The following is a 12,491-nucleotide window of genomic DNA, read 5'->3' as shown; positions in this document are numbered from 1 at the left end:
GTCCCACGTCGGGCTCTGCGCTGACAGCATGGAGCCTGCTTGGGATTTTCTCTCCCTCTCTCTGCCCCTCCCCTGCTCATGCTCACTCTCTCAAAATAAATAAATAAGCATTAAAAAAAAAAAAATTAAGGAAAGGCTTGAGCACATATGGGGCTCAGCACAGATTTGCAGGGAGTTAACACAACTGACTGCTCATGGGAATGAATGTGTTCTGTATCTTCCATTCAAGAAACACACAAGCATTTATTTTTATTTTTTCAAGGTGGAAGTAGCTCCCCCCCCCCGCCCCCGATTATACAAGTAGCATACTTATGGTCAGATAAATCAAATATTATATAATTTTTTAAGTAAAAAAGGGAAAATCACAATCCTTCTTTTTCAGAGATAATTACTATCAAAATATTCTTTCAGGGTTTTTGCTATATACAAATATGTATGTTTCAATAGGGCTTTCTGGAGACCCTTTGTACATCCCTTAAACAGAAATCAAACAGAACAGTGCGAGGTTCCAGCTGGGGATTTGTAGCTTGTAAGGTATTCACTCGTCACATTGCACATATTAGGCTGAACCATATGAAAACTACTGATATTCAGCTGCTTTTGACCTACAAACACAATTTTATGGTTTTAATCTAATGTATGTGAAGACCAGAATGTCAGAACTAGTAGAGCTCTTAGAGACTTTCAAGTTGAACTGTTTCATTGTGAGGAGGTGGGAAAAGGATCAGAGAAAGGCATGACCACTCAGTTCATGTACCAGAATCCTTCCACTGAACCAGGTACCTGACTTGCATGCTCTCCTTCTTTTAATATGGTAATCTTCTAGGTGTGATAATAACCTTCTAGAAGGAGATTTCAATTTGGTGTCAGAAAATTCTTCCCAGAGTTTAATCAAATCAGAAGAGGCTGTGTTAGAGTTAGTGATTGGAGATGTGGCTCGGAAGGGCACTGTGACCCGGCTGGAGAAGTGCACGAATCATGGAACTAAAGAGCCTTAACATTCAGGGCCCTGCACTTGCATGGCTCCTTAGGGTCTTGGGAGGGGTCTTAGTAATGTATTGACATGGCAATATGTTTTTGTAATATTTGCAAAAGCAAAATTATTTTGAATTCTTTTTCTTAAGGGGACCCCCAGAATTGTGTAAGTTTCAGGCCTGGATCCTGTCCCATGTTTAAAAAGCACTAGGCAAGGAAACCAGAGCTCCTACATTCCAGCTATGGCACTACTCTGGCCCAGGTGGGCAGAATGGTACTTAATTTGCTTCCCTCACAGAGGGTAAAATCACAAATGTTAAATGTCTGGAAAAATATAAAATGTGAACAAATATAAATAAGTAACGTTACTCATTTCTTATCTGTGATATGGTAATCACTGCTGCTTTTCATGGTCGTTGAAGATAACGCATCAAAAAACATGTCCTCCGTGCATCTTCCCGTTTCATTTGCTTCTGCTACAACTTCCTTTTCTCCTTCCTCCAGCCTCCAGCTCCTAGCTCCCAGTACTCCAGCCGCTGGACCAGTAGTGGTTACTATCTTTTGCTACTTCTATATATTTGTTCATGGGGCTCCCAAAAGTCTGCTTTTGCTGGAAAAAACAATCTTTATCCGCAAGGCCCAGGTCTCCCAGCCCCTCTCCTCCCACCCTAATGATTTCTTCTAGCCCTTTTTCTTGTTGATCTTATAGATGGGGACACTGAGGCCTGATGTGGTCCAGCACTGAGTTCTGGTGTCTTGATATTCTGCCATTCCTGGCCCCCTAGCATCAGATCATAGACACACGGTTCTTGATGTACACGTGATAGGGGTCACTGCGCTTGTCCACTTTGCGGGAGCGGGTATATCCCAGGATGAGGCTGCCCACAGTGACAGCAAATAGAAACATGACAAAGAGAATGTACATGTAGGAGTTGTCATCACGGCCGGGTAGGCTGGCCCGCCGCTTCTCTGTCAGGTTGTCTGGCCCTGGCCGGCAGAGCAGGTTGCTGTGAATAGTGGCATTTAGAGCCTTCAGCACAGCGTGCAGGCTTTTGTACCAAGTCTCAGTCCCGTTGGTGGTCTCCATAGCAATAGGGATTGAAGTGGGCAAAGAACTGGAGGACGCTCTGTTGGTGACAGAAAAGAGAAAGGGGATAGCTTCTGTCATCTGCAGCTTGAATTCCATCCCGACTCCCACAAACCCCAGCGAAAATCCCAACATCACAGTTTATTCTACCTATTAGTTTACTTGTCTGTCTTCTCCACTAGACTGCCAGGTCAATGAAGGCAGGGACTATGTCTGTTTTACTAACTGCTATATGCAAGCACTTAAGACAGCACCCAGTAGGTGCTCAATAAATACTTGTGGAATAAAGCCTTCCTCAACCATTGTAACCCATATTAATCTTTCTTTTTTTTTTTTTTTTTTGATTCTATAAATCACCGAGCTTTAGGCTACAAGGGCTTTAGGGATTATTTACTCTAATTCCTTCCATTTTTATACAAAGGGAAGCTGAGGCCCAGAGAGAATTAAGTGGCCTGTCCATGATCACAGAGAATATTGGAAGTAGAGCCAAGACAGAGTCCCTCTCTGTGATGGCCGGCTTACAGCTCCTTTGGCTCCTGGGCCAGCTCTCGGCAGGACTGTGTGGCACCATCAGAAGACATTACCCAGAGTCCTCCTTCAGCACAGTTTTTTTTATATTCCATGGACAGCATTTACAAGAAGTTTGGGGATGGCTTAAATTTCACCCTACCTGGAGGCCAGAGGCTGGGTCATTTGATCTCTTAAGCACATTATGTCCCAAATGCTCTAGGTATTGCTAGCTACTTAGGGGAAATTCTGTTGGAAAAGAGGCGGTGGGGGAAACAGGGAGAGGCTGATAACCACTGAAGACACGAGGGAAAAGAAGGACAGGGTTGAACCTGAGGGCAGGGGAGTGAAAGGAACACTCAGTCTGGTTTGGAGGTTTCCTACCCCAGAGAGGGAAGAGACAGGCACCTCAACTCTCCTGCCTTCTGACACAAAGTCACTGTGTACCTGGTGTATAATAAATGTTCCTTCCCCTTCTTCTTAGAGATCCTTAGTCCATAATATAGAAAAACATCCAAAGACAACCTTGTATCCTAATCTCTGAAAAATCATGTCATTCTCTTTAAGCAAGGCTCCATCCACACTCACTTCTTTCAGGAAGACTTCATTGAGTGCTCTCTATCCTTTAACCATATTCCACAAGCTTTATTGTTGCAGCCCTCCCTTTTGACCAGCACTTACATGTAAGGCACTGTGTGGCTATTCTCTTGTTATTGATAAGGGTATTAGCAGACCACATGCTCCTGGTCAGCAGGACTGTATCTCTCCCTCAAGTCTAGGGGATTACCCTGAGACTGGCTGGGTGTTGTGTTTCCCCAGGGGTCTACCTAGTAACTGGCTGGCTGTTCTTCCTTCAATAGTCTCCAGTAAAAATGGCTATTTTAAGGACTTTTCCACAGGCCAATCACTCAGAGTTCACTAACTGGTTCCAAAGCCCTCCTTTATCTAGGTAGATCTGTCAACCTAACTGAAACTAACAAACTTGAATATTACATATGGTCTCTTCCAAACAAAAGATGACTGTTACGACCATGATCAATATTCATGAACAACTCTATGAATGAAGAAGTTAGGGGGAAGAATTTAAATAATACAGCAATCACCCAGGACAGGCCTACATTTTGTGCAAGGCCTTTGGGGCTCCCTGGTAAGTAGTACTTGAACTACCTTGTCTGGACGGAGGAGGGAAAGAGGACAAAGGCTCGCGGAGTTAAGATCCAGAAGACAGAGATTCTCATCTACTACCTCAATTGTCAGGTAAGAAATTTGTGCCTTCTTCTTCCCTTGTATGGGCCAATGGAAAACAGGAGCAGCACAATGAAATTAATGGCTCAACTCATCATTCAGCCAGTCATCATGTATGGAGGCCCACTGTTAGGCAGGCCTCATGCTGGGAGCTTGGGGAGGCTCAAACCCAGTCCCTGAACTTAGGGACATTGCCAGCTGATGTATTATGAAGGCAACAAGCCAAGGGCTACTGGGGCTTAGAGAAAGAAGGGACAAATTCTGATCAAGGCTCAGAGAGTATTCAGTGACGGAGGCATTTGAATTGGACCTCGAAGGGCTTTTAGGAAGTAGAGAAGGCAAGAAAAGCAAAGAGGTAAACAAGCATGACAATAAGAATGTGTAGAAGAGGGGCACCTGGGTGGCTCAGTTGGTTAAGCAGCTGACTTCAGCTCAGGTCACGGTCTCATGGTTCATGAGCTCAAGCCCCACGTTGAGCTCTGTGCTGACAGCTTAGAGCCTGGAGCCTGCTTTGGATTCTGTGTCTCCCTCTCTCTCTGCCCCTCCCCTGCTCATTTTCTGTCTCTTTCTCTCAAAAACAAACATTAAAATTTAAATTAAAAAAAACAACAACAACGTAGAACATGGGCTAGAGAGACTTCTCTGAAGTAGATCATGGAGAGCCTTGAGTGCCAGGCTGCAGAGTTGGAACTTTATCCTGTAGTTGGGGAAGAGCCATGGAACAGTATTTTAAAAGGGAATACAGTGATGAGATCTGTGCTTTGAAAGGACAGTTGGGCTGCCATATGGACTGGAGGAGGCAAGAATTGAGGCAGGGAGCCTAATGACAAGGGTCCTGAGATAGTTCAGGCAGAAGACACTGAGTCCTGAGCTGGGACCATGGGGATGACAAGGTGGGGGCAGGAGTTAAGATCTCACAGATGTGATTTGTGAGAGGTATGTGGGGAATGGCTTAGGGAAGAAGGGGCCTTGGACAGTTTTACAGGCAGATAACAGATAGATGGAGTGCCTGGAGGATCCCCTTTGAATTTTTTTTTAACGTTTATTTATTTTTGAGACAGAGAGAGACAAAGCATGAATGGGGGAGAGGCAGAGAGAGAGGGAGACACAGAATCGGAAGCAGCCTCCAGGCTCCGAGCCGTCAGCCCAGAGCCCGACGCGGGCTGGAACTCACGGACCACGAGATCGTGACCTGAGCTGAAGTCGGACACTTAACCGACTGAGCCACCCAGGCACGAGGATCCCACTTTGAAAGAAATGGGCTTCTTGCCATGTTCTGGCTTTAGTTTTCTCATCTGTTGAAATGATTATCATTGGGAGTTATTCAATGGGTTGAGTTTCAATTTTGCAAGATGAAAAAGTTCTAGAGATCTGTTGCACAATGATGTGAATACAGTTAATGATACTGAGCTGTATACTTAAAAATAGTTAAAATGGTAAATTTCATGTATTTTTTAAACCATGATTAAAAACAACAACAAAAGACTATTATCCCTGTCCTGCCTCCCTCCAGGCTTGCTTGAGCATACACTTTTATTATGGTGAAAAAAATGTTTAAATCTAGTAAGTATGTATACACAGTACATGCAGTGAAGACGAAGTCTCCCTATTCCCAGTGGTCCAGGACTTTTTCCCGGAGCAGTAACTGTTACCAGTTTTCTTAGAAATCCTTTGCAAAGTAGTTTTAACTGACAGGGCAGAGGAAGACTCACCAAATAGTAGGCAAATTCTCTGGCTCTGAATCAGCTTCAGAAATCTCTCTGTGGGTGCCCTAAGGCTCCCCTGCCCCTCAGCTTCTTCAGGGTGTCTCTGGACACATCTGGGGTCTCAGTGTTGACATTGAGAGCTGAGAAGGAAAGGCCCAGTGCTGGAAAACAGGGGAGGAGGCAGGGAAGGAAGAAATCAGACACACAGAAAAATCTTCAGAACCAGGGTGGATCTCCTAAGGCTGGGGCCCCAAGGGTTGTGCAATAGCTTTGCTGTGCACCCCCCCCACTTCCCCTCCCCTTTATGCAGCAGCTGGGTCAGACCAGCCTAGGGTTGCAGTTACAGGAACTGTGCAGTGGCTAAGGGACATCTGATTGCTGTCCCCCAACCCCAGGCCCGTGATGTCTCTACTGGGTGACTTTGTGATAAACCTCAGTTTAACATGTGGACTCCTGCTCGGGGAGCTGCCAATAGTGCAGACTAAAATATTCCCTTTCCTAAGGGTACAGGTATCTTAACAGAAGTCTCTAAAAGGTTCAAAGAGCCTGAGCCCCAAGGGAATGATGTGTGTGGCAGGGTGGCAGCTGGCAGTGGGTTGATATTTTACATAGGCACAAATGATGGTTCCAATGAACCTATTTGGAGAGACTGGGTAATACATGGTCACAGCATCAGCACTATCTGTAGCAAAACTCATTGTGAAAATTAAAGAAGAAAATTGCAGCGTCTGGTACCAGGTGCCGCACAGGGGTGGTGACGGTTTTATTTTTGCAGAGCAGAGGCTGGCGGGACCTTCAGAGGCCATTTCGTCTAAACTTTAGTTAACCTCCCTCATCTTACAGTTAAGGAAATGGAAACCCAAGGAGCTGTCTTGGTTCAGTTGCTACTTGTGTGACTTTGGGCACGTGACTTCCCTTTTCTGGGCCTCAGCTTCTGTCTGCATCTATAAAATGAAGGCATTTTAACTATGTAATCTGGCAAGGTTGCAGTAAGCTCTAACATCCCACAAAGGTACAGATCACAAAACCACACTGTGAGATTATGGGAGATTGGACAGGTTGGTGGGAGAGGTATTTTGGGGTCTTTTTAAGCCCCTGAATTACAAGATAAGGAAGGCTGCAGACTTTTTTCTCACAGATTAAAGATGTACCTGAGACAAGGATTAAGTTACACTGAATATTCCTGCCTAGATAAACTGAGAGCCAAGTCAGTTGACTTTGGCTTTTTTTCTTAACAGTTCATCTGTCCAGGCAATCTAGCCAGGGAAGGAGGGAGACTCTGTGCAGAAAATGAGGGTGGACGGACAGTGTGGGGGATGGGGTGGGCTCCAATGCAGGGTTCAGTGAGGGCAGTAAAAGTTCATGAAATCATTGATCCCTCAGATCCTCCTTCTGGGGCCTCTGGATAGACCTGGAAGTTTGTGGTTCTGACAGGGGAAGCAAAGAAGTCACTCTTACATTATCTTTAGGTACTGGGTTGGGGTAGGAATGAGGGCCTGGGTGCAAGGGCATTGCTGGGTCAGGAGAGACAGAAAGCTGATGAAGAATGGGTTGGTTCTCTGTGAACTGCCTCTAGGTCCAAGGATTGGCAGTTGGCAACAATGAGAATTTTGTTCCTCTTTCTGAGCTCCTTGGCTTCCCTTGTCAAGATAGTCACTGATTATAAAGTTCATAATGGGGCAGATAGAGCTCTGCTCCGGAGAGTTCTTAACTTGAAACAGAAGATAGACCAGTTAATAGGAACTGACCATGCTGAGAGAGATTGTAAAGATTATTTAGAATCTAGATTCTAGGCCAACGCCTCCATTTTGTAGATGGGGAAATGGAAGCTCTGAGAGGGAGGGTGACTTGCCCAAAATGACACGACTAGTGACGGGCAGAGCTCTGATGAGGACCGAGGTCTTTGGGGGCATGTGCTGTTAAGGTGCTCTTTCCACTACCAATGGCAACATTCCCTGGCATCTGAGTTGTGCATCATATGGAACACAGTCTTCTCGTGTCCTGTAGCATCATATCCTCTAACTCCATACTTTTTCCTGTACTACAGATTCTCACCAATCGAGGATCTAGTAGGGATGGGGGAGGGGGGTGGATGTTGGCATGTTTTGGACGAGGAGTTAACCTTCTTTTATAATCTCATCTCCTATGGTCCTTTCTGCTCTAGACCCACTCCTGATCCCCCAAAACGCCAGGCTCACTCTCTTCTTCCACACTCTATTGCTATTTCTATTTCCTGCACCTTAACAGATTCTTCCTAAATGTTATTTTCATTTGTTTGTTTGTTTTTTAAGTAAGCTCTAAGCCCAACATGGGGCTTGAACTCGAGTCACATGCTCCAACTGAGCCAGCCAGGTACCTCATCCCCCAACTCTCCATCCCTGTGAGTTAGAACTCAAAGGTGTCTAACCTGGGGGTGGAGCTGTAAAGCTGTCATCTGAAGGATGAACTGGGCATCTTAGGTTTTCTTTCAGGTTTCTCTGGGGAAAAATGAAACTCCACCATCGGTTCTTTTGGTTTTCCCACTGCTCTGTTTTAGCTACTCTTTCAGAGTGAAGTGAAGTGTTTAGAAATGTGGTAAAGACAGGTGAGGGGGAAAAAGTCACACAAAGCAGATGGAGATCCAAAGACAATCCCTGGGACCACACAATTTTGCCATTGGTCCCTCTGGTAATCTTATCACCATATGGACTGGGGAGCCAGTGGGGTGGGAGGAGGAGTTCAAGGCATGGACCTTAACAAAGAGTTGGAAGGAGACAGAGATAGAATCTGAGCTGAAAGGGATCTTAATAATTATGTTGTTAGTACAATCCCCATCCAAACAGGAAAACAGAGCACCCCCTCCCTGAGGAAACCACTTGCACAAGGTCTCACAGCCCCGTGAACTGGGATCACAAATTGGTATCGCATCCACGGACCTTTCTAGTATCAGTTCCCCGTTGCCTGTAGGAAAGTCTAACCTTCTCAGATTGTCATTGAAGCTTCTTTGGATATGACCCTGCCTCTCCCCAGTTCCCTGTGCCAACTGGTACTGAGTTACAGACCATTCTCCAAACATTCCTCACATTTGCACACCTCTTGCCTTTCCTTATGCTGTTTTCTTAGGCAGAGGAGTTTCCTTCCTCTTTTTATCTTCCTGGTGAACTCCTACTCATCCTTAAAGGCCCAGCTCTAATGTCACCTCGATAGACCCCCTCCTGAGAGACCCCCTTCCCCACTCCCTAGCCAATTAGTCTTTCCCTCTTGTCTGTTCCTAAAGTGCTTTGCATAAAACCCTATTAGAGCACTATGCTGTACTGAAAGTGTATGTGTGTATAGGTATAGATATATGTAGATATGTATGCTAAACTATGTGCTGTGAGGTGTGAGGGTAGGGACCTGTGCCTCATATACTTCTTTATGCCCTGGGCCCAAGCACATAGTAGGCATTCAAGAATAAATGAATCAGGGGCACCTGGGTGGCTCAGTTGGTTAAGCATCTGACTCTTGATTTCGGCTCAGGTCGTGATCTCATGGTTTGTGGGTTCAAGCCCTGCATCAGGCTCTGCACTGACAGTGTGGAGCCTGCTTGGGATTTTCTCTTTCCCTTTCTCTCTGTCCCTCCCCTGTTTGTGTTCTCTCTCCCTTTATCTCTCAAAACAAATAACTAAACATTTTAAAAATTGATTAAAAAAAAATGAATCCATGCCATTTCTTATTAGACCATCCCCTATCCAGTACACACATAGACATTCATGAAAACAGCTTACAGTACTTAAAAAGCAAGAGCAGACCAAATCATATTTGATTTGGTCTGGGGAAGGGGTGGCTCAAAGAAAAGAAGGTGTCTCAGTCAGGTGGGGAAGTGACTCAGAGGAGAAGGAATTCTAAGACTTCTTTGAAAGCCCAGATGTTCCCTGCACCTGAATCCCATTCAATCCAAAGGGCAAACATTCTTGGCCCCAAAACACTAGCAGTGGCTTTGCCACCCTCTTCCCTGTGTACCTACTCAGGGTGTGGCCACACACACCCAACCACTGCACACACACAGTCCAATTTCCAGTCACCCAGCCTGTGATTTTGCCTTTCATGTGTGCGTTTCATGGTTCCAATCTTGGCTGTATGCTTGGGTATGTGACCTTGAGCACTGCATTTATTTCCTCTGAAACTCATGTATGAGATGGGATAATTATCCCTGCCCTGTTTACCTCACATGGGAACTGGAGGAGACAACAGAGGAAGGTATTTTAGAAATTGCCAAGTATTATAGAAACATAAGAGACAATTATTGGGCAGTCGGGTCACCTGGTTTTCTTTTCTGTTTTTCTACCCCACCTCCAGATTACCAAGTGTTGCCCCACACCCACTGCCTTAGTTCTCTATCCTCTGAAGAAGCCAACAGGTTCTTATTACTCTTCTTGATTCTTGACACACTTTCCTCTTTCAGAAGCCTTCCTTGTTTCTCATACTCTGATCAGCCCTGTAGTCCCTTTCCATTGAGGGGTACCATTTGGTAGTCCTATAGTTAATGGAGAACACACAGGAATTGGAATCAAGAGACCTGCCCCTATTTGGCTGTGTCTAGCTGTGTGTCTCAGTGAAGTCACGGCTCCACTCTGGGCCTCATGTTCCCCATCAGTAAGATGGGGGTTTTGCCTTAATTCCCTCTTAGTAGGTATTTTGAGCACCTGCTCATTCAGTGTATGGATAGAAATGTGTTTTGAAATGTATGAAGTGAGTGAGGGATGAAGAATGTTGTTGGTTATCATCTTGAGGAATCAAGAAAATATGAAAGCAGTTTCCATGCCTCAGGCAGGGGTCTCCTCCATTTGGAACCACCAAAGTTGATAGATGGCATTACAAAATGAGGACCTTACACTTTTACAATGCACCTTTGTAGGTGAAGTGGAGAGAGCCCTGGATTAGAAGTGAGAAGGCTTGGGTTTTGCTTCTCTCTGGTCCTGGTATGTTCCTAGGCAAGCTATCTCCCTGCTGCCTCAGTTTCCCATATGCAAATTGGTGAAGATGGGGAGGAGGGAAAGGAGGAGATACTCTTCATGGGCCTTCATACAAGGGTCTGTCTGAACTCATCTACTTTCTAGATAAGAGAATCCCACCCAGGTCCAGACCTCTTTCCCCTCATGTCACATGGAGTGTGGGGCAACAAGACGGAGAGGCCCATTCTACAGGTAGTGACCCAGGAAAAGAAAGCACAAGGCATGGGAATGCAAGCTGGTGCAGCCACTATGGAAAACAGTATGGAGGTTCCTCAAAAAACTAAAAATAGAACTACCCTATGATCCAGCAATTGCACTACTAGGCATTTATCCAAGGGATACAGGTGTGCTGTTTCGAAGGGGCACACGCACCCCCATGTTTATAGCAGCACTATCAACAATAGCCAAAGTATGGGAAGAGCCCAAATGTCCATCAGTGGATGAATGGATAAAGAAGATGTGGTATACATATACAATGGAGTATTACTCGGCAATCAAAAAGAATGAAATCGTGCCATTTGCAAGTATGTGGATAGAACTGGAGGGTATTATGCTCAGTGAAATTAGTCAGAGAAAGACAAAAATCATATGACTTCACTCATATGAGGACTTTAAGACAAAACAGAGGAACATAAGGGAAGGGAAACAAAACTAATATAAAAACAGGGAGGGGGACAAAACAGAAGAGACTCATAAATACGGAGAACAAACAGGGTTACTGCAGGGGTTGTGGGAAGGGGGATGGGCTAAATGGGCAAGGGGCACTAAGGAATCTACTCCTGAAATCATTGTTGCACTATATGCTAACTAATTTGGATGTAAGTTTAAAAAAATAAAAAATAAAACAAGTTTAAAAAAAAAAAGAAAGAAAGCACAAGGCATACAGCCGGTAGGGGACTTGCACAGGTTTACACAACCTGTAAACTGGAACTCCAGTCTCCCGACTCCCAACCTAGATCTCTGTTATTAGCAACAGAAGGTGTGCCTTTGAAAGTCCCCAGGCGCAGGACACAATGCAGTAGCAAATGCGCTAGTCAGCTCCGGCAGAGCAAAAAGACCACGCAGGGTCCCCGAAGGGTGTTTCTGCGTGAGCTCTCGCTGCGGACCAGCCGGTGTTCGCACGCACATTTGTGGACGTGGAAAGAGCTTTCGAGCCGCGGTCCGGGGGCCTGTGAGTGCCGGTGCAAGCCCCCACGGTTTTCAGGCTGGGTGTGCCAGGAGCCCAGCTCCGCGCCACGTGGGGCCCCGGGATCCCTGCAGCTCGGGTCTGGGGAGGATCAGCTCCGTACGTGAGCCGTTCCGCACCTCGGGTCGGTGTTCTCCCGGGAAGCGGGAAGACTCCTCACTTCTACCCTCAGCTGCAACCCAGCTTTCCCGACCCTGCTAGTGCGCCTTACCTGCCTCTCGGCAAGCCTCTGAGGGGCGCCCGTCCGTCGGTAGGACACCGCACTCTGTGCTCCCCAGTGCCTCCGCACAGCACCCCTTGGCGCTTGGTGTGCTCAGTTAGCACACAGCGCGCCCCCTCGGCTCTGCGCCCCGACCCGCGCTCTGCTCCCTTTAACCTTCCCCAGGGCGCCTCCTCCCCCAGCCCCGCCCGGCCCCAGCACACCCACTTCTACTCTGGCTGACTTAGGGCGCCTCCGCCCAGCTGCTTGGCCTTACACAGCCCAGGGCTCCGATCCTTCCGTCTCTCGCAGCGCCTGCTTCCTGGACGGGAGACCAAATGCCTCTCACTTTGCTTCAGTTTATCCAGCCTGAGACTGATCAAAAGGCGAGGCTGAACATTGGGTGCTGGGGGAATAAGGCTTTGCTCCTAAGTGGCTGTGTGGTGGTGGGCAAGTCACTGCCCCGTGCTGGGCCATAGCTTCCTCGCTGTAAAATGGGTACGGTTCCTGGCATGCATTCTTCACCACACGGTGGTGGCTGGGGTCAGATGAGATTGTAGCATCCAAAATATTAAAGCCAGTGGTCACTGGAGAAATCATCTCACACAAACCG

At 46.4% G+C, this 12,491-nt stretch overlaps 1 protein-coding gene across 3 annotated transcripts; it reads right to left on the bottom strand.

Moving 5' to 3' along the window:
* Positions 1–223: 223 nt before the first annotated feature.
* Positions 224–12,061, bottom strand: KCNE3 (potassium voltage-gated channel subfamily E regulatory subunit 3). 3 transcript variants are annotated; one of them, XM_058687778.1, is made up of 4 exons: positions 11,891–12,058; positions 7,928–7,997; positions 5,527–5,681; positions 224–2,102 (listed from the first exon to the last, which is right to left on the bottom strand). In XM_058687778.1, the coding sequence occupies exon 4, from the start codon at positions 2,060–2,062 to the stop codon at positions 1,763–1,765; it is 300 nt and encodes a 99-aa protein (XP_058543761.1). In that variant the 5' UTR covers positions 2,063–2,102; positions 5,527–5,681; positions 7,928–7,997; positions 11,891–12,058; the 3' UTR covers positions 224–1,762. The 3 variants fall into 3 exon arrangements, with proteins under 3 accessions (XP_058543761.1, XP_058543760.1, XP_058543762.1); XM_058687777.1 differs by lacking the exon at positions 7,928–7,997; XM_058687779.1 differs by lacking the exons at positions 5,527–5,681; positions 7,928–7,997 and having other exon boundaries at positions 11,891–12,061.
* Positions 12,062–12,491: the final 430 nt, after the last annotated feature.

The sequence above is a fragment of the Neofelis nebulosa genome, chromosome 10, assembly GCF_028018385.1.
Source record: "Neofelis nebulosa isolate mNeoNeb1 chromosome 10, mNeoNeb1.pri, whole genome shotgun sequence".
Lineage (NCBI taxonomy): Eukaryota > Metazoa > Chordata > Mammalia > Carnivora > Felidae > Neofelis > Neofelis nebulosa.
This window is presented reverse-complemented; position numbering and strand designations above follow the sequence as displayed.